The following is a 26,617-nucleotide window of genomic DNA, read 5'->3' as shown; positions in this document are numbered from 1 at the left end:
CCATGTTTTTCATGTTGTTTTCCATGTTCCATGTTTTCATGTTGTTCACCATGTTCCATGTTTTTATGTTTCATGTTCACCATGTTCCATGTTTTCATGTTGTTCACCATGTTCCATGATGTTCACCATGTTTCATGTTGTTCACCATGTTTCATGTTGTTCACCATGTTCCTTGTTTTCCATGTTCCATGTTTTCATGTTGTGTTCCATGTTGTTCACCATGTTCCGTGTTGTTCACCATGTTCCATGTTGTACACCATGTTCCATGTGGTACACCATGTTCCATGTGTTCTTGTTGTTTTCCATGTTTTGTTTTTCACCATGTTCCATGTGTTCTTGTTGTTTTTCATGTTTTGTTTTTCACCATGTTCCATGTGTTCTTGTTGTTTTCCATGTTTTGTTTTTCACCATGTTCCATGTGTTCTTGTTGTTTTCCATGTTTTGTTTTTCACCATGTTCCATGTGTTCTTGTTGTTTTCCATGTTTTGTTTTTCACCATGTTCCATGTGTTCTTGTTGTTTTCCATGTTTTGTTTTTCACCATGTTCCATGTTTTCATGTTGTTTTCCATGTTTTCATGTTGTTTTCCATGTTTTCATGTTGTTTTCCATGTTTTCATGTTCACCGTTTTCCATGTTTTCATGTTCACCGTTTTCCATGTTTTCGTGTTCACCGTTTTCCATGTTTTTTTTCATGTTCTTCATGTTTCATGTTGTTTTTCATGTTCACCATGTTCCATGTGTTCATGTTGTGTTCCATGTTTCCATGATGGAGATCACGTGGTTTCACTCTGTCTCTGAAAGTTTAATTGACAAGCAATAGTTCTGTCCTTCAACCAGCAGGAGGAGCTGCAGGCAATGAGAGCTGTTACAATAGTGATGTCATTTTTTACGTTCTTCTGTCTCTTAATCAAAGATTGTATTTTAAGCTGCTTTCATGTGTCTCCTTGTGTCCCTGAAGCCAAAACCTGCCAAACAAACTTTCTGATTCTTGAAGATGGCTACCTTTTGGTCCTACTGTTTCATCCTTTTCTTCTTCCCCGTTGCCATGGAGACCAAACCCTCACCTCGTCAACGAGATGACATGCAGGTCAGTGGATTCATTCATTTTCTTTCCTGCTGAGTCCAGTGAAGGGTTACGGGAAGCTGGAGTCTATCCCAGAAATTATTTGGTGAGAGGCAGGTACACCTGGTCCATCACAGTACCAGTCATTATTATGCAAAATAAATAAATAAGATAACATAAAAATACAACTTTGTCAGATTAATCTGTCTAATCATAATCTTTAAATAAATTAGATTAATGACAAATCATCAGATCAATAAAAAACAATCAGATTCATTAGAGTAATCAGATTACCCTTTGAACAGACAATTATTAGGACATCTTTTTTCAGTGACTATAACAGATTGTCTTGAATATTCGTAGAGATAAACCTTCATAAGCCATTGTGTTTGGACCCATAGTACCAAGAATGAGCTCCCTCCATTCATCTTCTTCACAGTTTCCAATTCAGGGTTGGTGATCCCAGCAATGAGCAGGTAAAAAGGAATGGTTCACCTGGACAGGTTGCCAGTCTGTCTCAGAGGACCATTTCAATGTGATTAATATATTAATTACTGTTAACTGAGTCATTTGGATTTGTCAAACACAATGGATGCTTACTGTTACTGTACAAAGAAAAAGAAAATGCATCTTCTCCTTTTTGCCTTGGCTCAAACAATCAGAAGGCCTAGTTAAAAATAATCTGATCAATCGTAATAAGTCAAAAGGATTAAATCAATCATAATGAAATGAAATGAAAGGAAAAAAAAGAAAGAAAAATACTTTATTAATCCCCAAACGGAAATTCAATATTGTAGTATATAATAATTAATTTGAGGAGGTCTTGTTCCTGAGTCTGATGGCTGCTGGCAGGAATGATCTTCCATCATATTAAGATTAAACATAATAATCAGATTAATTAAAATTTATCAGATATATTAAATTCCATATCTAAATTAAATTATTCAGATTAACTAGTCTAATCAGAATACTGAAACTAATCAGATTAATGACAGTCACAGTCATGAGACTTATGAAATTAATAACAGTAATCAGATTAATGAGTCAGAGTAATGGACTTGTGTCTGTACTTATCTTGCTTGATCTTAGTGCTGCATTTGATACAGTCGATCATAACATTCTGTTACAAAGACTAGAACAGGTGATTGGAATTACAGGTACAGCGTTAAGCTGGTTTAAATCATATTTATCTGATAGACTTCAGTTTGTTCATGTAAATGACAAGTCCTCCTCCCAAACTACAGTAAGTCATGGAGTTCCTCAAGGTTCTGTACTTGGACCAATACTCTTCACGCTATATATGCTCCCTTTAGGCAAAATTATTAGACAGCATGGAATAAACTTTCATTGTTATGCAGATGATACTCAACTATACTTATCCTTTAAACCAGATGAAACAAAATCAGCCCAATAGGCTACAAAATTGTCTCATAGACATAAAGACTTGGATGTCTAGAAATTTTCTCCTCTTAAACTCAGATAAGACTGAAGTAATTCTCATTGGATCTGAAAAACTCAGAGCTAAATTTTCCGGTTTTGTAATGAACCTGGATGGCATTACTTTAGCTTCTAGTGCTACAGTGAGAAACCTTGGAGTAATATTTGACCCTGACCTGTCCTTTGGCCCACATATTAAGCAGGTTACTAAAACAGCCTTCTTTCATTTACGTAATATAGCCAAAATTAGGGACATTCTGTCTCGGAGTGATGCAGAAAAACTGGTTCACGCTTTTGTTACTTCGAGACTAGATTACTGTAACTCTCTATTACTGGGCTGTCCTAAATATGCCCTGAAAAGCCTTCAGCTGATCCAGAATTCTGCAGCCAGAGTCCTGACCAGAACCAGCAGGAGAGATAATATTTCTCCAGTTTTAGCCTCTCTTCATTGGCTGCTTGTTGAATCTAGAATAGAATTTAAAATCCTTCTCCTTACATATAAAGCCCTCCACAACCAGGCACCACTATATATCAAAGACCTCATTGTTCCTTATATACCAAGTAGAGTACTTCGTTCGCAGACTGCAGGCTTACTTGTGGTTCCTAGAGTCTCAAAGAGCCGAGCAGGAGGCAGAGCCTTTGGTTATCAGGCCCCTCTCTTATGGAATAAGCTCCCAGTTAGTGTTAGGGAAGCAGACACCCTCCCCACCTTTAAGACTAGGCTGAAGACTTATCTTTTTGATAAGTCCTACAGCTAGGGATGGTTAGCATCCCTTAGTTATGCTGCTATAGGTTTAGACTGCTGAGGGACATTTACTGATACACTGAGCTTCTTTCTCTTTATCTCTCTCTTTTATCCCCCCCTCCCCCCTAACAGTGTTGCATCATTAGCATGTATGTCTCCTGTCTCAGCAGGTCTCCCTGGTCGGGAGTAGCAGTTCCTGTTGTCTGTTGTCTTTCTGTCCTCTTCCCCCCACACAGCAGAGGCAGATGGCTGCCTGTCCTGAGCCGGGTTCTGCCGGAGGTTTCCTTCCTGTTAAAAGGGAGTTTTTTCCTTCCCACTGTCGCCAGTGTGCTTGCTCAGGATGGGAGATTGAGTTGGACTCAACTCAATCTGTTGGTTTCCTTATATAGGCTGTTATGAATTGGCCTTCATTATGTTTTCCCCTCTGTCTGTAAAGCGTCTTGAGATGGCATTGCCGTGATTTGACGCTATATAAATAAAGTTGAATTGAATTGAATTAATGAGGGTAGTCAGTGTTTACTCTAACTAACCAACCAGCTCCATCTCTTCAGGTCTTGCGCCATCTGTTCGGCTCCCGCCTCGCTTCTCTCATCTTGGCTCCACCCACACCTGATGACATCACAGAGGGCTCGGCTGGACAACCAGTCCCGAGCCACAGTGACTCCAGCAGGTCGGTCGGTGGGCAGGAATCGGTGCCTCGGTTTTTCCACGACTTCCTGCAGCGGCAGGCCAAAATAAGGAGGCGGAGCCGCAAGTCCATGGTGGGAAGTAGAGGATGCTTCGGGATGAAGATGGACCGCATCGGCTCCATCAGCGGGTTGGGATGTTAGGAGAAACAGCACGTTGCCATGGTGACCACATGGTATTCCAGAGACTCCTTTGACCATGTTACCGTGTTCACAATGAAGTGATTGAATGTATGGTACTGACCTTATTTAACCTCTGATCTAAAAGACCTCCTGGTCCATCAGGTGGAGACTCCATGGTGGACTGAAAAAGATCCAGAAGACCATCCTACTGTTGACCTCTGACCGGGCTCCAAACCAGCCATCAGGACACTGAGTGTGAGACGACCGTGGGTTTACCACGCAGACGTGTTAATGGAGAAAAGGCTGCATTAAAAATCAAGAGGAATTTCCCTCGGCTCTGATGATGGTGTTATCAAGTCTCTAACCGCAGGCGGAGTTTACCTGAACAATGGCACACATGAATCATTAGCAAGGTTCTACATAAGCAAGACAACTTAGAGAGTAAAACGAATCACCAGAGCTGGGACTCCAAGGAACCAGTGATGACATGAAGAATATTATCAGTGACTATTTCATTTATTTCTCAACAAATGAAATGTATTGATTCAATGAAGATTTCTACAATTAATCAGTTGGTTCCGGTTTGAAAACAAACTAGACATTCTGTGGAATTAACTAAAAAAAAAAAAAAAGAAAAAAGAAAAGGTTCTTTGTATAATATATCAGTTAAAACACCAGGCCTGTCAGGCAGACGATTATATAATGTTGATGTTAACGTTAAAATATTTTACATAGTGTGAGATGGAACAGATTGTGCCCCATCATGTGTGGACATTTACATTTAATACACAGTTACAAGACAATTGTTTAATTTGGACAATTATGACAATAGTAATGTGTTAAAATCTCCAGAGGGTTGTTGTTGGCTGACTTATTCCTCCTACGACAAGGTGATTTTTCTGGTATGTTCCATACACTGTCTTTATGAGGAATTTAATAGTTTAATACTTCAACAGTATATAAAAATATTTTTATGGTGTCTGGATTGGTTCTTGTTCTTTTATGTCTGTATTTTTTTATTGTATTTATGAATTAATTACATTTATTTCTTTACTTGTTGACTTCCCAGCATAAAATAAAAGCTAATTTTCCCGCGCCGCTGGAGGGCAGCAGGGAGCCATTTTGAATCGGACCGTCCCGTGTCACGTGACGGGGGTTAGCCTCAGCTAACGGCTAACGGCTCGCACTCCTGCGGACGCTACGTGCCCAGCATCGCGGAGACAAACCCGCCTGAGACCCTCCTGTCGCGGGACGTTTCCTCCGGCGCGACCCAAGGCCCTCTCCTTGTCCGCGTGACGTGGTGGTACCGGTCCGGTCCAGTTATTAACCCACAACATGTCGGCGGTGCAGCGGATGAAGGTGGCGAACGAGCGGCACAGCAAGACCATCACACAGCGGGGACACGTCCAGAAGACGTCGGTACTGTCCCCCGCATGCATGTGTCCGCGCGTTCTGCTCTGGTTCTGCTGGACGGCTCGCGCTGCGGGTTGGACCCGGAACCCTGCAGCTAGCAGCTGTTAACTTCCGCCTCTTTGTTGTCCCAAACCGCAGCAAAGTCTCCGTTTTCCCCTCATTTCCAGCAGAATGCCTACATGTCTCATCCGGCCGGAACCAGGCAGGAAAACCTGACGGTCCAAACACAGAAAGACACAAACTTTAACACAAAATGTCAGTAAATGCGTCAGAGGCGTTCACGGTCAGTCCGGATGTCGCAGTGAGGTGTTCACGGTCCGTCCGGATGTCGCAGTGAGGCGTTCACGGTCCGTCCAGACGTCGCAGTGAGGTGTTCACGGTCCGTCCGGATGTCGCAGTGAGGTGTTCACGGTCCGTCCGGATATCGCAGTGAGGCGTTCACGGTCCGGTCAGACGTCGCAGTGAGGCGTTCACGGTCCGTCCAGACGTTGCAGTGAGGTGTTCACGGTCCGTCCGGATATCGCAGTGAGGCGTTCACGGTCCGTCCAGACGTCGCAGTGAGGCGTTCACGGTCCGTCCGGATATCGCAGTGAGGCGTTCACGGTCCGTCCGGATATCGCAGTGAGGCGTTCACGGTCCGTCCAGACGTCGCAGTGAGGTGTTCACGGTCCGTCCGGATGTCGCAGTGAGGCGTTCACGGTCCGTCCGGACGTCGCGATGAAGCGTTCACGGTCCGTCCAGACGTCGCAGTGAGGTGTTCACGGTCCGTCCGGATGTCGCAGTGAGGCGTTCACGGTCCGTCCGGACGTCGCGATGAAGCGTTCACGGTCCGTCCAGACGTCGCAGTGAGGTGTTCACGGTCCGTCCGGATGTCGCAGTGAGGCGTTCACGGTCCGTCCGGATGTCGCGATGAAGCGTTCACGGTCCGTCCAGACGTCGCAGTGAGGTGTTCACGGTCCGTCCGGACGTCGCGATGAAGCGTTCACGGTCCGTCCGGATATCGCAGTGAGGTGTTCACGGTCCGTCCGGACGTCGCGATGAAGCGTTCACGGTCCATCCGGACGTCGCGATGAAGCGTTCACGGTCCGTCCAGACGTCGCAGTGAGGTGTTCACGGTCCGTCCGGACGTCGCGATGAAGCGTTCACGGTCCGTCCGGATATCGCAGTGAGGTGTTCACGGTCCGTCCGGACGTCGCGATGAAGCGTTCACGGTCCGTCCGGACGTCGCAGTGAGGCGTTCACGGTCCGTCCGGACGTCGCGATGAAGCGTTCACGGTCCGTCCGGACGTCGCAGTGAGGTGTTCACGGTCAGTCTGGGCATTGTGTTCACGGTTAGTTCGGATGTTGTGTTCACAGTTAGTTCGTCTGTTGCATTCGCGGTTAGGCGTCTGATTGACGTCAGCTCGATGTAACGGCGTCTGATTGACGTCAGCTCGATGTAACGGCGTCTGATTGACGTCAGCACGATGTAATGGCGTCTGATTGACATCAGCGCGATATAACGGCGTCTGATTGACGTCAGCACGATGTAATGGCTTCTGATTGACGTCAGCTCGATGTAACGGCGTCTGATTGACGTCAGCACGATGTAATGGCGTCTGATTGACATCAGCGCGATATAACGGCGTCTGATTGACGTCAGCACGATGTAATGGCTTCTGATTGACGTCAGCTCGATGTAACGGCGTCTGATTGACGTCAGCACGATGTAATGGCGTCTGATTGACATCAGCGCGATGTAACGGCGTCTGATTGACGTCAGCACGATGTAATGGCGTCTGATTGACAGCAGCGCGATGTAACGGCGTCTGATTGACGTCAGTGTGATTTAACGGCGTCTGTTTGATGTCAGCGTGATGTAACGGCGACTGATTGACATCAGATTGATGTAACCGCGTCTGATTGATGTCAACGTGATTCAACGTCGTCTGATTGACGTCAGATTGATGTAAAGGCGTCTGACGTCAGATTGATGCAACGGTGTCTGATTGATGTCACCGCGATGTAATGGCGTTTGACGTCAGATTGATGTAACGTCGTTTGAATGACGTCAGCGCGATGTAACGGTGTCTGATTGTTGTCAGATTGATGTAACGGCATCTGACATCAGATTGATGTAATGGACTTTGACGTCAGTGCAATGTAACATCGTTTGATTGTTGTCAGATTGATGTAACGGCGTCTGATTGTTGTCAGATTGATGGAACGGCGTCTGATTGTTGTCAGATTGATGTAACGGCGTCTGATTGTTGTCAGATTGATGGAAGGGCGCCTGATTGTTGTCAGCGTGATGTAACGGCGTCTGACATCAGATTGATGGAACGGCGTCTGATTGTTGTCAACGTGATTCAACGGTGTCTGATTGTTGTCAGATTGATGGAACGGCGTCTGATTGACATCGGATTGATGTAACAGCGTCTGATTGACATCGGATTGATGTAACAGCGTCTGATTGACATCAACATGATTCAACGACTTCTGATTGACGTCAGATTGATGCAACGTCGTCTGATTGACGTCAACGTGATTAAATGGCGTCTGATTGACGTCAGCGTGATTTAACGGCGTCTGATTGATGTAACGCCGTCTGATTGACGTCAGCGCGATGTAACGGCATCTGATTGACATCAGATTGATGTAACAGTGTCTGATTGACGTCAGCGTGATGTAACGGCGTCTGATTGACATCAGCGTGATGTAACGGCGTCTGATTGACGTCAACTTGATTCAACGGCGTCTGATTGACGTCAGCGTGATGTAATCAAGCTAAATTCTCGTCAGTGAATGTTTAATGAGAGACCTGCTTCCATCTGGGTGTAAAAAGATCAATAAACAGATTTATAAACAGCTTCTGTCTGAAAGTTTTAACCTGTTTGTTCACACAGATTTTATCAAAAATAAAAACATTAAATTCCATAAACCACATTTCCGTGTCATCGCTTATCAAGCCCCGGTCAGAGGTTGAGTGCGGTGACTTAAAAACAACGTAAATAAATATAAACACCAGACGAGTCGTGACGTTTCTATGTTTAAGTCTCACATTTGGTCCTGAAGACAAAAACGTCCCTGCATGAAACTACTGTGAATATTTTACACAGGTCCAACTGGGAAACCATTTACGGATAGTTTGATGTTTTTCACCCTTTAAGTGACAGATTTCATTTAACATTTCAGTAAACAGATTTCTGATTACATTTTAGTCTGCGTGAAATGTTCAGAAGATGAAAGCAGTGGTGCGACTGGTGAAATGTGTCGGAACAAACGGGAACCAATGGTCGGATCTATTTCATTTTTACCCTGACACTTTTCTCCTGACGGTCGAATGCGGAAGTTTTGTGTAGTTTTGCTCCATGAATCCGATGAAGTGATGATTGTCTGAAGCAGAATACTGTTGACTCGGTTCTGGCAGAAATGGGTCTAGTAGCACATCTGACCCGTAGAACCGCCACATTCAGGCCAAACTGCGGCTCAGAAATGCTGTTTTTCTTCCAGCGACCAGTGAACGAGGACAAGTCTCCAGTGGGTCCGTGGCTGCTGGCACTCTTCGTCTTCGTGGTTTGTGGATCAGGTGAGCTTCTCTCCAGGTTCTGATCTCTGAGGAGGTTCTGCTGAACTCGTCACTGAATCCCACAGCCTGTGATGGGGATCGGAAAACACGTCACCGACCAGTGGTACCAGATTTAACGGTTGCAACAGCTGAGAAAAGCACGAGTGCACGCTCTGTTGGTTTCCAGCTGGTTTCCAGTTGGTTTCCAGTTGATTTCCAGCTGGTTTCCAGTTGATTTCCAGCTGATTTCCAGTTGATTTCCAGCTGGTTTCCAGTTGATTTCCAGCTGGTTTCCGGCTGGTTTCCAGATGGTTTCCAGTTGGTTTCCAGCTGGTTTCCGGTTGGTTTCCAGATGGTTTCCAGTTGGTTTCCAGCTGGTTTCCAGTTGGTTTCCAGCTGGTTTCCGGTTGGTTTCCAGATGGTTTCCAGTTGGTTTCCAGTTGATTTCCAGCTGGTTTCCAGTTGATTTCCAGCTGGTTTCCAGTTGGTTTCCGGCTGGTTTCCAGTTGATTTCCGGCTGGTTTCCAGTTGGTTTCCGACTGGTTTCAAGTTGGTTTCCAGCTGGTTTCCGGCTGGTTTCCAGTTGGTTTCTAGTTGATTTCCGGCTGGTTTCCAGTTGGTTTCCGACTGGTTTCAAGTTGGTTTCCAGCTGGTTTCCGGCTGGTTTCCAGTTGGTTTCCGGCTGGTTTTCAGCTGGTTTCCGGCTGGTTTCCAGTTGATTTCCAGCTGGTTTCTGGCTGGTTTCCAGCTGGTTTCCAGTTGGTTTCCAGTTGATTTCCAGCTGGTTTCCAGTTGGTTTCCGGCTGGTTTCCAGCTGGTTTCCGGCTGGTTTCCAGTTGGTTTCCGGCTGGTTTTCAGCTGGTTTCCGGCTGGTTTCCAGTTGATTTCCAGCTGGTTTCCAGTTGGTTTCCGGCTGGTTTCCGGCTGGTTTCCAGCTGGTTTCCAGTTGATTTCCAGATGGTTTCCAGCTGGTTTCCGGCTGGTTTCCAGCTGGTTTCTAGTTGGTTTCCGGCTGATTTCCAGCTGGTTTCTGGCTGGTTTCCAGTTGGTTTCCAGTTGATTTCCAGCTGGTTTCCAGTTGGTTTCCGGCTGGTTTCCGGTTGGTTTCCAGATGGTTTCCGGTTGATTTCCAGCTGGTTTCCAGTTGGTTTCCGGCTGGTTTCCGGCTGGTTTCCAGCTGGTTTCCAGTTGGTTTCCAGTTGATTTCCAGATGGTTTCCAGTTGGTTTCCGGCTGGTTTCCAGCTGGTTTCCGGCTGGTTTCCAGCTGGTTTCTAGTTGGTTTCCGGCTGATTTCCAGCTGGTTTCCGGCTGGTTTCCAGTTGGTTTCCAGTTGATTTCCAGCTGGTTTCCAGTTGGTTTCCGGCTGGTTTCCGGTTGGTTTCCAGATGGTTTCCGGTTGGTTTCCAGCTGGTTTTCAGTTGGTTTCCAGCTGGTTTCCGGTTGGTTTCCAGATGGTTTCCAGTTGATTTCCAGCTGGTTTCCAGTTGATTTCCAGCTGGTTTCCAGTTGGTTTCCAGCTGGTTTCCAGCTGGTTTCCAGTTGATTTCCAGCTGGTTTCCAGTTGGTTTCCGGCTGGTTTCCAGCTGGTTTCTAGTTGATTTCCGGCTGGTTTCCAGCTGGTTTCCAGTTGATTTCCAGCTGGTTTCCAGTTGGTTTCCGGCTGGTTTCCAGCTGGTTTCTAGTTGATTTCCGGCTGGTTTCCAGTTGGTTTCCAGTTGGTTTCCAGCTGGTTTCCGGTTGGTTTCCGGTCGGTTTCCGACTGGTTTCCAGTTGGTTTCCAGATGGTTTCCAGTTGATTTCCAGCTGGTTTCCAGCTGGTTTCCGGTTGGTTTCCAGATGGTTTCCAGTTGATTTCCAGCTGGTTTCCAGTTGATTTCCAGCTGGTTTCCAGCTGGTTTCCAGCTGGTTTCCAGTTGATTTCCAGCTGGTTTCCAGTTGGTTTCCGGCTGGTTTCCAGCTGGTTTCTAGTTGATTTCCGGCTGGTTTCCAGCTGGTTTCCAGTTGATTTCCAGCTGGTTTCCAGTTGGTTTCCGGCTGGTTTCCAGCTGGTTTCTAGTTGATTTCCGGCTGGTTTCCAGTTGGTTTCCAGTTGGTTTCCAGCTGGTTTCCGGTTGGTTTCCGACTGGTTTCCAGTTGGTTTCCAGCTGGTTTCCGGCTGGTTTCCAGTTGGTTTCCGCCTGGTTTTCAGCTGGTTTCCGGCTGGTTTCCAGCTGGTTTCTAGTTGGTTTCGGGCTGATTTCCAGCTGGTTTCCGGCTGGTTTCCAGTTGGTTTCCAGCTGGTTTCCAGTTGGTTTCCGGCTGGTTTCCGGCTGGTTTCCAGCTGGTTTCCAGTTGGTTTCCAGTTGATTTCCAGCTGGTTTCCAGTTGGTTTCCGGCTGGTTTCCAGCTGGTTTCCGGCTGGTTTCCAGTTGGTTTCCGGCTGGTTTTCAGCTGGTTTCCAGCTGGTTTCCAGTTGGTTTCCGGCTGGTTTCCAGCTGGTTTCCAGTTGGTTTCCAGTTGATTTCCAGCTGGTTTCCAGTTGGTTTCCGGCTGGTTTCCAGCTGGTTTCCGGCTGGTTTCCAGCTGGTTTCTAGTTGGTTTCCGGCTGGTTTCCAGCTGGTTTCCAGCTGGTTTCCAGCTGGTTTCCAGTTGGTTTCCAGTTGATTTCCAGCTGGTTTCCAGTTGGTTTCTGGCTGGTTTCCAGTTGGTTTCTGGCTGGTTTCCAGCTGGTTTCCGGCTGGTTTCCAGCTGGTTTCTAGTTGATTTCCAGCTGGTTTCCAGTTGGTTTCCTGTTGATTTCCAGCTGGTTTCCAGTTGGTTTCCGGCTGGTTTCCAGTTGGTTTCCAGTTGGTTTCCGGCTGGTTTCCAGTTGGTTTCCGGCTGGTTTCAAGTTGGTTTGCGGCTGGTTTCCAGTTGGTTTCCAGTTGGTTTCCAGCTGGTTTCCGACTGGTTTCAAGTTGGTTTCCAGCTGGTTTCCAGTTGGTTTCCGGCTGGTTTCCAGTTGGTTTCCGGCTGGTTTTCGGCTGGTTTCCAGTTGGTTTCCGGCTGGTTTCCTACTGGTTTTCAGCTGATGGAAGCAGGGAGAAAGCCGGAAAATGGAACACATGGAACATGGAGACATTTCACATGGACGAACCAGGCTGCTTGTTCATCCTGCATAAAAACCACACATTTGTTACATCTGGAAAACAGAATTCTGCAGGCTTTTATTTTGACGGGCGACGCACCAACATCATTTCCATGTTGCAGAAACCCGACTGGTCCCTTCAGGACCCAATCCAGAAACCGGTTCAGTGTTCCAGGACTTGTGTTAACGAAGTTTTAGACGTGCTAAGAAAGAAGTAAAGACTTTTTCCTTTTAAACGAAATGGAGACAGAACAGGTGTGACCTGGTTCCCATTGAAACGTGTTGGTTCTGACTGAGACGGACCTGATTCACACTGAAACGGGTTAGTTCTGACTGAAACGGACCTCGTTCACACTGAAATGGACCTGGTTCTGACTGAAACGGGTAATTTCTCAGGATAAACCAATAGAAACAGTGGAACTTGGAGACGAGGAAGCCAGGTTTTCAGAGATTCAGTGACGGAGTAAAGCAGTCTGTTTACATGTTAAGTATCATATTGGTAACATGTCATTTACATGTTGGTAACGTTGTTTACATGTTGGTAACATGTTGTTTACATGTTATTTACATGTTGGTATCATGTTAACATGTTTACATGTTGGTATCATTTTGGTAACATGTCATTTACATGTTGATAACATGTCGTTTACATGTTGGTATCATATTGGTAACATGTCGTTTACATGTTGGTAACGTTTACATGTTGGTAACATGTTGTTTACATGTCGTTTACATGTTGGTAACATGTTGTTTACATGTCGTTTACATGTTTGTAACAAGTTGGTAACATATTGTTTCCATGTTGGTAACATGTCGTTTACATGTTGGTAACGTTGTTTACATGTCGTTTACATGTTGGTAACATGTCGTTTACATGTTGGTAACATGTTTACATGTCGTTTACATGTTGGTAACATGTCGTTTACATGTTGGTAACATGTTTACATGTCGTTTACATGTTGGTAACATGTCGTTTACATGTTGGTAACAAGTTGGTAACATATCGTTTCCATGTTGGTAACATGTCGTTTACATGTTGGTAACGTTGTTTACATGTTGGTAACATGTTTACATGTCGTTTACATGTTGGTAACATGTCGTTTACATGTTGGTAACATGTTTACATGTCGTTTACATGTTGGTAACATGTCGTTTACATGTTGGTAACATGTCGTTTACATGTTGGTAACAAGTTGGTAACATATCGTTTCCATGTTGGTAACATGTCGTTTACATGTTGGTAACGTTGTTTACATGTTGGTAACATGTTTACATGTCGTTTACATGTTGGTAACATGTCGTTTACATGTTTGTAACATGTTTACATGTCGTTTACATGTTGGCAACATGTCGTTTACATGTTGGTAACAAGTTGGTAACATATCGTTTCCATGTTGGTAACGTGTCGTTTACATGTTGGTAACGTCATTTTCATGTTGGTATCATGTTGGTAAGATGCTGGTATATATATATATATATATATATATATATATATATATATATATATATATATATATATATATATATATATGTATATATAATTTGTAAAAGAAATACTAGAAACTCAACCAAAGTAAATCTATAAATGTATATTTCTGAAGCTGTTGCATGTGTTGGTACTACATAATGCATGAGGAAAATGTTTTAAAATGTGATACTTTTAAAATGTTTTAAAAGTATCATATTTTAAAGTGTGCCAACATGTTTGTGCACGCATTCAATGTGTGGAGAATAAATTCTCAACCGGTCGCAAATTCCTGCCTTTTAAAAGATTAAAAGAATTCCCGGAGAAAGGAGGACTGACTTGTAAAAAGTCTGACTTGTCCAAAGTATCTAAGAACTAGCCGATATCTTGGTGGACGGCACGCCTGTTAAAACTGTGTCTGTTTAATACGGAATAAAAGTTTGCTGCAGGAACAGAGGCTACGCAAAACAGTCATACTGTACAGACACACCGTAGGCGACAGATTCTGTTTTTATATATTTTATAAATGTCTAAATATTTTATATGTTTACTGAAACAGTGATGTAGTCCCTCCGAACAGCGCAGTGGTCTGAGAACGCCGCAATGATCCATAAATGAAAATATTTCACCACGTGATATTAAACGGAGCCTCGAGGTAAATAATTTGCCTCGATCAATTTTTGTACTTGAGTTTCTCGAGTTACCCGAGTAATCGTTGCAGCCCTAGTAACATGTCGTTTACGTGTTGTTTACATGTCGTTAACATGTTGTTTACATGTCGTTTACATGTTGGTAACCTGTCGTTTACAGGTTGGTAACATGTCGTTTACATGTTGTTTACGCGTTGTTTACACATTGTTTACGTGTTGTTTACATGCCGTTAACATGTTGTTTACATGTCGTTTATGCGTTTACATGTTGTTTGCATGTTGTTTACATGTTGTTTACATGTTTATGCGTTGTTTACATGTTTTTTACATATAGTTTACATGTTGTTGACATGTCATTTACATTTTTAAATGTCGTTTACATGTTGTTGGCATGTCATTTTTATGTTGTTGATGTGTCGTTTACATGTTGTTGACATGTCGTTTACATGCCATTTACATGTTGTTGACATGTCATTTACATAGTTTACATGTTGTTGACATGTCGTTTACATGCCATTTACATGTTGCTGACATGTCATTTACATTTTTAAATGTCGTTTACATGTTGTTGACATGTCGTTTACATGCCATTTAAATGTTGTTGACATGTCATTTACATATTGTTTACATGTTGTTGACATGTCATTTACATATTGTTTACATGTTGTTGACATGTCATTTACATATTGTTTACATGTTGTTGACATGTCATTTACATATTGTTTACATGTTGTTGACATGTCATTTACATATTGTTTACATGTTGTTGACATGTCATTTACATGTTGTTGACATCTCCTTCGGCTGCCACATGACCTTCTCTGTTTTTTTGCAGCAATTTTCCAGATCATCCAGAGCATCAGACAGGGCATGTGATGACCTCTGACCCCCGGAGCTGAGCCGTGTCATGTTGGGGGGTGGGGCGTTGCCTCATGACCCCACCCACCACTCTATACACACACACACACATATGCAGGTCTTTCTTGCTTTTGGGAACCATAACGTACAATGTTTGCTCACTTGAACCACCTCCAGATGCCAACCTGAACCCGTCAACCCCCCCCCCCCCCCCCCCCCAAACAATGTGTGTGCGAATCCATCTGGTCCCCACAAACACAGAAAGACATGAACACGTACACACACTATTCCTGTGGAGTCTGAACTGGTTTTACTTCCTTCTGTAACTCTGTTTTTGTTTTTTTACTTATTTTATGAAGCTGATCACTGATCAGATATTGTTTATTAATTATTGATGAATATGCTGTGTTCAGATGAAGTCTTAACCCCCCCTCCTCGGGTCGTCCAGCTGCTCTTCAGGCTTGGGCTAGTGGAGCAGAAGTCCAGAAAATTCTGAGCTTCAGACACTTTGTGATGATTAATAAAAGTTATTGATGAGGAGGATCTGCTGAAGGGATGACAGTGCTCAGCTGAATGCCTGTGAGCGCCTCTGGCGTTGCACCAACAGCAGCTTTCTGGCATAATAAATGTTCATTTCCTGGACACCTGGGATTAAAGCTGCTGCGGTAGAATCCGGTCGGAACCAGTTTCATCTGAACCCACCGTAAACTCAGATGGTTTCTGTTCCCAAGCTCCGAACGGCAGACAGGGCCCAGACCCGGTCCTGGTTTTCCTCCTCGACCCAAACCTGGTTTCGGTCCCAGACCCGGTCCTGGTCTAGACCCGGACCTGGTTTTTGTCCCAGACCTAGACCTTGTTTTGGTTTCAGACACAGACCTGGTTTTGGTTTCAGACACAGACCTGGTTTTGGTTTCAGACCTAGACCTTGTTTTGGTTTCAGACCTAGACCTTGTTTTGGTTTCAGACCTAGACCTGGTTTTGGTTTCAGACACAGACCTGGTTTTGGTTTCAGACACAGACCTGGTTTTGGTTTCAGACACAGACCTGGTTTTGGTTTCAGACACAGACCTGGTTTTGGTTTCAGACCTAGACCTGGTTTTGGTTTCAGACCTAGACCTGGTTTTGGTTTCAGACACAGACCTGGTTTTGGTTTCAGACACAGACCTGGTTTTGGTTTCAGACACAGACCTGGTTTTGGTTTCAGACACAGACCTGGTTTTGGTTTCAGACACAGACCTGGTTTTGGTTTCAGACCTAGACCTTGTTTTGGTTTCAGACACAGACCTGGTTTTGGTTTCAGACCTAGACCTTGTTTTGGTTTCAGACACAGACCTGGTTTTGGTTTCAGACCTAGACCTGGTTTTGGTTTCAGACACAGACCTGGTTTTGGTTTCAGACACAGACCTGGTTTTGGTTTCAGACACAGACCTGGTTTTGGTTTCAGACACAGACCTGGTTTTGGTTTCAGACCTAGACCTTGTTTTGGTTTCAGACACAGACCTGGTTTTGGTTTCAGACCTAGACCTTGTTTTGGTTTCAGACACAGACCTGGTTTTGGTCCCAGACCCAGGTCCGGACCTGGATTTGGTCCCAGACACGGTCCTGGATTTGGTCCCAGACCCAGTCCTGGATTTGGTCCCAGACCCGGTCTTGGATTTGGTCCCAGGTCCGGTCCTATATTTGTTTAAAATGAAGAGAGATGGTTTGCTGCTGGACGACCCGCTCCACTTTTATACAAATAAACCTGCGATATTTTCTCTACTGGACTCCGAGTGTCTTTCTGTTCACAGAGTAGCCGTCCTCATCGTCAGGATGAAGGCTTGAACCCAGGTTGTCCCTGCTCCAGCACATCTGACTCAGTCATCACACTCGACGTTACATGCTGCTGGACTTTACAGGCCGCTGGACTTTACAGACTGTAGGACTTTACAGGCTGCTGGACTTTACAGACTGTAGGACTTTACAGACCGCAGGACTTTACAGGCTGCTGGACTTTACAGACTGTAGGACTTTACAGGCTGCTGGACTTTACAGACTGCAGGACTTTACAGGCTGTAGGACTTTACAGGCTGCAGGACTTTACAGGCTGTAGGACTTTACAGACTGTAGGACTTTACAGGCTGTAGGACTTTACAGACTGTAGGACTTTACAGACTGCAGGACTTTACAGGCTGTAGGACTTTACAGACTGTAGGACTTTACAGGCTGTAGGACTTTACAGACCGCAGGACTTTACAGACTAGGACTTTACAGACCGCAGGACTTTACAGGCTGTAGGACTTTACAGGCTGCTGGACTTTACAGAATGTAAGACTTTACAGGCTGCAGGACTTTACAGGCCGCTGGACTTTACAGACTGCAGGACTTTACAGACTGCTGGACTTTACAGGCTGCTGGACTTTACAGACTGCTGGACTTTACAGGCTGCTGGACTTTACAGGCTGCTGGACTTTACAGACTGCAGGACTTTACAGGCTGCTGGACTTTACAGACTGTAGGACTTTACAGGCCGCAGGACTTTACAGGCTGCTGGACTTTACAGGCTGCTGGACTTTACAGGCTGCAGGACTTTACAGGCTGCTGGACTTTACAGGCTGTAGGACTTTACAGGCTGCTGGACTTTACAGGCTGTAGGACTTTACAGGCTGCTGGACTTTACAGACTGTAGGACTTTACAGACTGTAGGACTTTACAGGCTGCAGGACTTTACAGACTGTAGGACTTTACAGGCTGCAGGACTTTACAGGCTGCTGGACTTTACAGACTGTAGGACTTTACAGACTGTAGGACTTTACAGACTGTAGGACTTTACAGGCTGCAGGACTTTACAGGCCGCTGGACTTTACAGACTGCTGGACTTTACAGGCTGCTGGACTTTACAGACTGTAGGACTTTACAGGCCGCAGGACTTTACAGACTGCAGGACTTTACAGGCTGCTGGACTTTACAGACTGTAGGACTTTACAGGCCGCAGGACTTTACAGACTGCAGGACTTTACAGAATGCAGGACTTTGAGGCTGTAGGACTTTACAGAATGCAGGACTTTGAGGCTGTAGGACTTTACAGAATGCAGGACTTTGAGGCTGTAGGACTTTACAGAATGCAGGACTTTGAGGCTGATGCGCTGACGTTGCGGTAACGTATTGTGTCATTTCCTGTTTGCCTAGCGTGTGTCACTGCGGATTGCTACGAGCCGTTGGCTCCTTTAACTTCTTTCTAACTTCTATCTGTTGTTAACCAACCACTCACTTTAGCGCACAATATCTTCCCAAACCACTGTTCTATATATTGCATTTATTTTTGGGATCTTTGGCTTTCTGTTTACTGACTTAAACAGCTCAAGCACTCGGTTTTAGCATGGCTGCTAGCTCTCTTCCCACACCCCGGTCCCCTGCCTTTTCTTGCTCGGTGTGTCTGATGTTTAGCTACTCCTCCGCCTCCTTTAGTGATAACGGTAGGTGTATTAAGTGTAGCAGCTTGGCAGCTTTGGAGGCGAGGCTCTGTGAGTTAGAAGCCCAGCTCCGCACTCAGTTAGGGAAGCAGTTAGTCACCAAGCCCCCATTAGCCAGTGCGGAGCTACCAGCCAGGGCAGCTAGCCCACCTAGCCGTCCCTCAGCAGTTCCCGCGCAGCCGGGAGCCGAGGCGGGCTGGACGACGGTCAGGCGGAAGCGTAGCCCCAAACCAAAACCCACTGGCCACCACCGACCTGTTCACGTTTCTAACAGATTTTCCCCCTTCGGCGACACACCCGCTGAGGCAGAAACCCTGATTATAGGTAGTTCCATAGTCAGAAACGTGGCTCTAGAGACACCGGGGACCATAGTCAAATGCATTCCTGGGGCCAGAGCGGGCCACGTCGAATCGTATTTGAAACTGCTGGCTAAGGCTAAACGTAAATACCGTAAGATTGTAATTCACGTCGGCGGTAACGACACCCGGTTACGCCAATCGGAGGTCACTAAAATTAATGTTGCTTCGGTGTGTAACTTTGCCAAGAGCATGTCGGACTCCGTAGTTTTCCCTGGTCCCTTGCCAAATTTAATCAGCGATGACATGTTTAGCCGCATGTCATCCTTCAACCGCTGGTTGTCTAGGTGGTGTCCCGATAACAACGTGGGTTTTATAGATAACTGGAGCGCTTTTTGGGGAAAGCCTGGTCTTATTAGGAGAGATGGCATCCATCCCACGTTGGATGGAGCCGCTCTCTTATCTAGCAATATGGACTCTTTTATTAGTCAGCTAAATTGACAACTCAGGGTTGGGACCAGGAGGCAGAATTGTAGTCCTACACACTTTTCTGCAGCTTCCCACCTGCCGCCGCCCACCCAAAACCCCATTCCGACCTTATACAACTTCCCAGCAGTAAGAATTAAACAACACAAAAACACTTCTGGGGTTAATCGTGAAAACTTCATAAAAATAAAAACAATGGATCTAATAAAATCTGAAAATAAGACAATAAAGTGTGGCCTACTGAATGTTAGATCCCTCCCAAATAAGTCTTTATTAGTCAATGACTTGATAGGTGATCACCACATTGATTTATTCTGTCTTACGGAAACCTGGTTACAGCAAGAGGATTATGTTAGTATTAATGAAGCTACGCCAGCTAACTTTAAACTTTCACATTCCTAGAACTACAGGCAGAGGAGGAGGTGTTGCAGCTATCTTTAAGTCAGAATTTTTAATTAATCCTAAGCACAAAACTAACTATAAATCCTTTGAATTCCTGACATTAAATTTATCTCATCCAAAATGGAATTGAGAGAAACCGCTCCTTTTAGCATTAGTGTATCGCCCACCTGGACCTTACTCCGAGTTTCTGACCGAATTCTCTGATCTCTTGTCTGAGTTAGTGCTGACTACTGATAAAGTAATTGTACTAGGTGATTTTAATATTCATGTTGACGATGAAAATGATAGTTTAAACATTTCCTTTAGCTCTATTCTAAACTCAATTGGGTTTTCACTAAATGTCCATGGAGCCACTCACTCTCATGGTCATACTCTTGATCTGGTTCTAACATCTGGTATTGAGACTGATAAGCTCAAAGTATTTCCTCAAAACCCTGTCTTGTCCGATCACTTCTTATTAACCTTTGAATTCACTTTATTTGATTACTCACTGACCAAAAATAAATTCTACTATCGTAGATATTTATCCGACGATATTATTACAAAATTTAAACAATCAATTGAATCCATTTTTTCCCCTCTAGCATGTGTTAGCATGACTGAGAGTCCCCCTTTAAGCCTTACTCCTGCTCAGATTGATCAACATGCTGATACTATAACAGCTTCAATGCGTACAACCTTGGATAATGTTGCTCCCCTAAAGAAGAAGAAATTAGGTAAGATTATGAAGGCTCCCTGGTTTAATTCCCAGCTTCGAGCTCTAAAACAGGCGTCAAGGCGTTTGGAAAACAGATGGCGTTCATCAGGACTAGAGGAGTCTCGCTTAACCTGGAAAGAGAGTTATAATTGTATATAAAAAAAAGCCTTACGTACGGCAAGAACAGCTTATTATTCATCATTGATAGAGGAAAACAAAAACAACCCTCGGTTTCTTTTCAGCACTGTAGCTAGGCTTACTAGGAGCCGGAGCGCTGTGGAGCCATGTATTCCTTTCTCACTTAGCTGTGATGATTTCATGTATTTTTTCAGGAATAAAATTGACACTATTAGAGATCAAATCCACAATACTCTTCCTTCTACCTATAATGTTGAGCCTGTTGTGGTCTCCGAAGCATCCTTAGAACCAGGATCTGACTTGTGTCTAAATAGTTTCTGTCCTGTCCAACCCTCTGAATTAACTAAAATAATAGCTTCATCTAAACCATCCACCTGTATCTTAGACCCTCTCCCAACGAGCCTCTTTAAGGACATTTTCCCTTTAATTAATACAGCACTACTAAATCTTATCAATATGTCTTTAGTGACAGGATATGTACCACAATCATTTAAAACTGCTGTAATCAAGCCTTTACTTAAAAAGCAATCTCTGGATCCAGAGGTGATAGCAAATTATAGACCTATATCTAACCTCCCGTTTATGTCCAAAATTCTGGAGAAAATAGTTTCAGCTCAGCTACATGCCCACCTGAGCAGAAATAACTTATTTGAAGAGTTTCAGTCAGGATTTAGAGCTCATCATAGCACTGAGATGGAATTGGTGAAAGTTACTAATGACCTTCTTATGGCCTCAGACAAAGGACTTGTGTCCGTACTTATCTTGCTTGATCTTAGTGCTGCATTTGATACAGTCGATCATAACATTCTGTTACAGAGACTAGAACAGGTGATTGGAATTACAGGTACAGCGTTAAGCTGGTTTAAATCATATTTATCTGATAGACTTCAGTTTGTTCATGTAAATGACAAGTCCTCCTCACAAACTACAGTAAGTCATGGAGTTCCTCAAGGTTCTGTACTTGGACCAATACTCTTCACGCTATATATGCTCCCTTTAGGCAAAATTATTAGACAGCATGGAATAAACTTTCATTGTTATGCAGATGATACTCAGATATACTTATCCTTTAAACCAGATGAAACAAATCAGCCCAATAGGCTACAAAATTGTCTCATAGACATAAAGACTTGGATGTCTAGAAATTTTCTCCTCTTAAACTCAGATAAGACTGAAGTAATTCTCGTTGGATCTGAAAAACTCAGAGCTAAATTTTCCGGTTTTGTAATGAACCTGGATGGCATTACTTTAGCTTCCAGTGCTACAGTGAGAAACCTTGGAGTAATATTTGACCCTGACCTGTCCTTTGGCCCACATATTAAGCAGGTTACTAAAACAGCCTTCTTTCATTTACGTAATATAGCCAAAATTAGGGACATTCTGTCTCAGAGTGATGCAGAAAAACTGGTTCACGCTTTTGTTACTTCGAGACTAGATTACTGTAACTCTCTATTACTGGGCTGTCCTAAATATGCCCTGAAAAGCCTTCAGCTGATCCAGAATTCTGCAGCTAGTCCTGACCAGAACCAGCAGGAGAGATAATATTTCTCCAGTTTTAGCCTCTCTTCATTGGCTGCCTGTTGAATCTAGAATAGAATTTAAAATCCTTCTCCTTACATATAAAGCCCTCCACAACCAGGCACCACTATATATCAAAGACCTCATAGTTCCTTATATACCAAGTAGAGTACTTCGTTCGCAGACTGCAGGCTTACTTGTGGTTCCTAGAGTCTCAAAGAGCCGAGCAGGAGGCAGAGCCTTTGGTTATCAGGCCCCTCTCTTATGGAATAAGCTCCCAGTTAGTGTTAGGGAAGCAGACACCCTCCCCACCTTTAAGACTAGGCTGAAGACTTATCTTTTTGATAAGTCCTACAGCTAGGGATGGTTAGCATCCCTTAGTTATGCTGCTATAGGTTTAGACTGCTGAGGGACATTTCCTGATACAATGAGCTTCTTTCTCTTTATCTCTCTCTTTTATCCCCCCCTCCCCCCTAACAGTGTTGCATCATTAGCATGTATGTCTCCTGTCTCAGCAGGTCTCCCTGGCCGGGAGTAGCAGTTCCTGTTGTCTGTTGTCTTTCTGTCCTCTTCCCCCCACACAGCAGAGGCAGATGGCTGCCTGTCCTGAGCCGGGTTCTGCCGGAGGTTTCCTTCCTGTTAAAAGGGAGTTTTTTCCTTCCCACTGTTGCCAGTGTGCTTGCTCAGGATGGGAGATTGAGTTGGACTCAACTCAATCTGTTGGTTTCCTTATATAGGCTGTTATGAATTGGCCTTCATTATGTTTTCCCCTCTGTCTGTAAAGCGTCTTGAGATGGCATTGCCGTGATTTGACGCTATATAAATAAAGTTGAATTGAATTGAATTGACTTTACAGCCTGTAGGACTTTACAAATTGCAGGACTAACATCCCCCATAAGTTGAGTTGAACAAACACAAATAGTCCTAAAACCCAGACTGGACCTGCAGACCTCTGAGGTTTTAGGTGTGATGCTGGTCCAGGTAAGAAGTGTTGCGTGTGTGGCATGAAAATGTGACTGCAGTCAGTCTGGACAGTTGTTTACTCAGAGTTTGGACGATGCATCTCAAATCTTTCCTCTGAATGAAATCCCCAGCTTTATTAAAAGTGGTTTCATCCAGACACAGAGAAGGAAGTGGTGCGTTTCACTCTGCTGGTGCTGAAACCAGGACCTGGTGCTGAAACCAGGACGTTTCCCACCTTCTTATGGTCGTCTCAACATGTTGGATGGTTTTAAATAAGACAATAAGGTTGCATCTGACCCATATCTGGACCCATGGCGTCAGGCAGCGTGCAAGGCTACAAGTTACAGACTGCAGTGAATTCATGTTCCTGCCAGTTGGGTGTCTGTCCCCACAGCAGTGATGTGGACGTTTCTGCAACGTCTGGACGGATCCACAAACAGCCTCATCCTGCAGAGGTGGTGCTCGTCCTGACTGGAATGTTTCTGGGCTTTTTCATTGCCTTGATGATCTTTTAGTGATTTCATGTGCATGTGTGTTTTTCTCTGTCTTATGTTTGGTTTCTACAGACCTGAGCCTGTTTAATCAATTCGATCAGATTATATCAATCTTCTTTGCAATGAGAAAGCTGAATAAAGCCCGGAATTTTGTTTTTTTTTATGATTTCTATGAAAAGTTGTGATTATTGTTTATTTTTAATTACATAGTTATTCTAGCCTGGTTTTCTTTTTAATGCATCAGTTGTATGTTTGAATTGAACTGAATTGAATTGGCTGTATTTATAACATGCATTTTTCCCATGTAATGGTTAAACATGAACGCTTACCTGTGACGACCCTCCACCTGAGCTCCGCCCCTCGCACGCGCCACTCCGCGTTGCTACGCGGTGACGTCAGAGCAGGATAACATGGCGGCTTTGCAGAAGGCGGAAGGTAATGGAGCTTTAACAGCCTGCTTTAGCTGGAGGAGACTCCCTCTCGGGCCGCTCCGCTGCTGTTTTCACCGCCTGGTTTAGCGCGGGTCTGTGTGGGACCAGCAGCGGCTGGCTGGTGTGGGTTAGCAGGCTTTAACCCGGAGCGACAGCCCCGCTGCCCGGCTCTCCGGGCGGTTTAATCCCCGCTCTCCGGAGCTCAGGTCCCGGCTGGACCAACTCCTTCTAGGCCAAACTTTAGCCTCTTCCTCCTGCATGTTGTCCTGTGGTCTGACAGCGAGAAGCTGCGGCTGGGAGACCGGCTGCTGACTTTTTTATAATGTGACGAAGCTCAGAAGCGGTTAGCTAAGCAGACCGGGAGCAGCTTCAGCCCCACAGCCGGGAGTGAGGCTCCTAGAGGCGGCCGAAGCAGCCAGGCGAGTCCGCGGTCTGAGACCGGCTTCCTGGAGGATATTCTCTATGTATGTGTGTAGCAGCAGAACGACAACATTAAAGCAGTGTCTGAGTGTAAAAATCGAAAAGAACATGGTTTATATACCTTTCTGACGTGTTTTAGGTTATTTATTCCAAAAAATTTTGTTTTTATTCAGATTCATGGAGCAAGGACCCACCATTCTGCTAAATGTTTAAACTAACATCCAGTTTGTGTTTTTATTCCGATTCTAACATCCAGTTTGTGTTTTTATGTTTAAATGTGTGAAACTGTGTTTATCAGTTGTCAGAAGGATGTACAGCGTCATTTACAGACTCTCCATTTAAAGTGGCTTCAAATTCAGCTGTTGCTAGGCAACTAGTAGTTGGTGAAGGACATGTGTTCCTACATTGATCAAACTGTGTGTGCAGCGGGGCTGTGCAGGTGGCCGTGCGCTCTGTGAGACTCATCCTGCATGGACCCGTCACCATGAGCAACAAGGAGATGGTTTCCACGGAGACAGGTTAGTCTCATCCACCGTTCAGACATCACCATGGTGCGCTCACAGCTGTTACCATGGTAACGGCATGGTTTCTGGTGGTTGCTTCATGTACTGACCCTTTGGACCAGTACCGACCCTGTGGAACGGTACTGACCCTTTGGACCGGTACCAACCCTGTGGAACGGTACCAACCCTGTGGACCGGTTCTGACCAGTAACTGTGTGCTTTTAGACAACAAAGGCCAGAGAAAGGTGTTTGTCCCCAACAAGCTGCTAGACTGTCTGCCCCGCTCGTCCAGTCTGCCTAACGAGCGTCTCAGGTGGAACACTAACGAGGTAACACACACCTGACCCAGCGGACCTCATCCCTGTGTCCAATCAGCTGTTCGCCCTGCCAGCCCTGAACCTGGTCCTAGTAGTTTGACGCCTGTCCTTGTCTTTCCAGGAGATCGCCTCCTACCTGGTGTCCTTCGACAGACACGAGGAGTGGCTGTCCTGCACCCTGAAAACCAGGTAGACGTCTGCAGCCGCCTGGCAGACGGCGCTCAGGGTGAGTTCTGACGCTGTCGTCTCTCTGCAGGCCGAAGAACGGCAGCATCGTCCTCTACAACAGGAAGAAGGTGAAGTACAGGAAGGATGGCTACTGCTGGAAGAAAAGGAAGGATGGGAAGACCACCAGAGAGGACCACATGAAGCTGAAGGTCCAGGGCATGGAGGTGTGTCCCACTCTGCTGCTGATCGGCAGGAACATTGATCGGTTTGATTACCTTCAGAGCTGTGTTTACATACGTGTTTCAGGCATGATCCTTTTCTCCTTTCAGTGTCTCTATGGCTGCTACGTCCATTCCTCCATCGTGCCAACATTCCACAGACGATGCTATTGGCTGCTGCAGGTCAGCTGATACGCTCACACACACACACACACACACACACGTTGTCCTGCAGAAATGCTGCACCTGATTGGTTCATTAATTATTACCTCCACCAACCAGGAGACAGGACTGAAGGGTCCAACATCTGGTTAGGGGGTCTGGTCTTGGGGTCTGGATTGGGGGTCTGGACTGGGAGTCTTGTGGAAGATTCCGGCGGGTTCCGGCTCGTCCGGCTGTCAGACCGCTCGTGTTTTTCCACCATCGAGTTGTAAATGTTGCTAAAAATGCAGGTCTGACTTTAAAAAGTTGTGTCGAAGCGATAAAAGCTGAAGTTTCAGGACTAAGAAACCGCTCAGGTAACCATCCACAGGTCCAGGTCCTGGGATCAGTCAGTCTCAAGACCAGGTCCAGGTCCTGGGATCAGTCCCGGGACTGGATCCAGGTCTGATTGCTACAAAGTCTGATAGGGTCCAGGTCTGATTGGGTCCGAGTTTCATTGGGTGTGATCGGGTCCAGGTCTGGTCGGTACTAGGTGTTATTGGGTCCAGGTCTGATTGCTACCAGGTCTGATTGGGTCCAGGTCTGATTTGGTACCAGCTGTTATTTGGTACCAGGTGTGATAGGGTCCAGCTGTGATAGGGTCCAGCTGTTATTTGGTACCAGGTGTGATAGGGTCCAGGTGTGATTGGGTCCAGGTGTGATTGGGTCCAGCTGTTATTTGGTACCAGGTGTGATTGGGTCCAGGTGTGATTGGGTCCAGGTGTGATTTGGTACCAGGTGTGATTTGGTACCAGGTGTGATTGGGTCCATGTCTTATTTGGTACCAGGTGTGATAGGGTCCAGGTGTGATAGGGTCC

General features: G+C 45.1%; 3 protein-coding genes across 3 annotated transcripts in view; all 3 read left to right on the top strand.

Annotated features, from left to right (window-relative positions):
• Positions 1-995: 995 nt before the first annotated feature.
• LOC306769331 (C-type natriuretic peptide 2-like) lies at positions 996-4,076 on the top strand (the record flags this gene model as incomplete). Its single annotated transcript, XM_079257897.1, has 2 exons — positions 996-1,088; positions 3,798-4,076. The coding sequence occupies 2 exons, from the start codon at positions 996-998 to the stop codon at positions 4,074-4,076; spliced, it is 372 nt and encodes a 123-aa protein (XP_079114023.1).
• A 499-nt stretch (positions 4,077-4,575) lies between these two features.
• On the top strand, positions 4,576-16,174 carry LOC306768916 (stress-associated endoplasmic reticulum protein 1). Its single transcript, XM_079257392.1, has 3 exons — positions 4,576-5,474; positions 8,961-9,036; positions 15,073-16,174. The coding sequence occupies exons 1-3, from the start codon at positions 5,391-5,393 to the stop codon at positions 15,111-15,113; spliced, it is 201 nt and encodes a 66-aa protein (XP_079113518.1). The 5' UTR covers positions 4,576-5,390; the 3' UTR covers positions 15,114-16,174.
• Positions 16,175-23,922: 7,748 nt separating this feature from the next.
• The window catches only part of camta2 (calmodulin binding transcription activator 2), a 28,861-nt gene continuing 26,166 nt past the window's right edge, over positions 23,923-26,617 (top strand). The window contains exons 1-6 of the mRNA XM_079258103.1: positions 23,923-23,976; positions 24,819-24,910; positions 25,121-25,224; positions 25,334-25,401; positions 25,469-25,604; positions 25,710-25,781. Of these exons, the coding sequence (XP_079114229.1) occupies positions 24,877-24,910; positions 25,121-25,224; positions 25,334-25,401; positions 25,469-25,604; positions 25,710-25,781 (414 nt within the window). The 5' untranslated portion in view covers positions 23,923-23,976; positions 24,819-24,876. The remainder of the gene's footprint in view (positions 23,977-24,818; positions 24,911-25,120; positions 25,225-25,333; positions 25,402-25,468; positions 25,605-25,709; positions 25,782-26,617) is intronic.

Source organism: Telmatherina bonti, assembly GCF_933228915.1.
Source record: "Telmatherina bonti genome assembly, chromosome: 18".
Classification (NCBI taxonomy): Eukaryota; Metazoa; Chordata; class Actinopteri; order Atheriniformes; family Telmatherinidae; genus Telmatherina; species Telmatherina bonti.
Note: the sequence above shows the minus strand (reverse complement) of the source record. Positions and strands in the feature narration are given on the sequence as shown.

Coding starts and splice junctions, on each gene's coding strand:
- LOC306768916 (XM_079257392.1), top strand. CDS start 5,391: ATGTCGGCGGTGCAGCGGATGAAGGTGGCGAACGAGCGGCACAGCAAG. Junction 5,475..8,960: donor GACACGTCCAGAAGACGTCG/GTACTGTCCCCC, acceptor TTTTTCTTCCAG/CGACCAGTGAACGAGGACAA. Junction 9,037..15,072: donor CTTCGTGGTTTGTGGATCAG/GTGAGCTTCTCT, acceptor GTTTTTTTGCAG/CAATTTTCCAGATCATCCAG.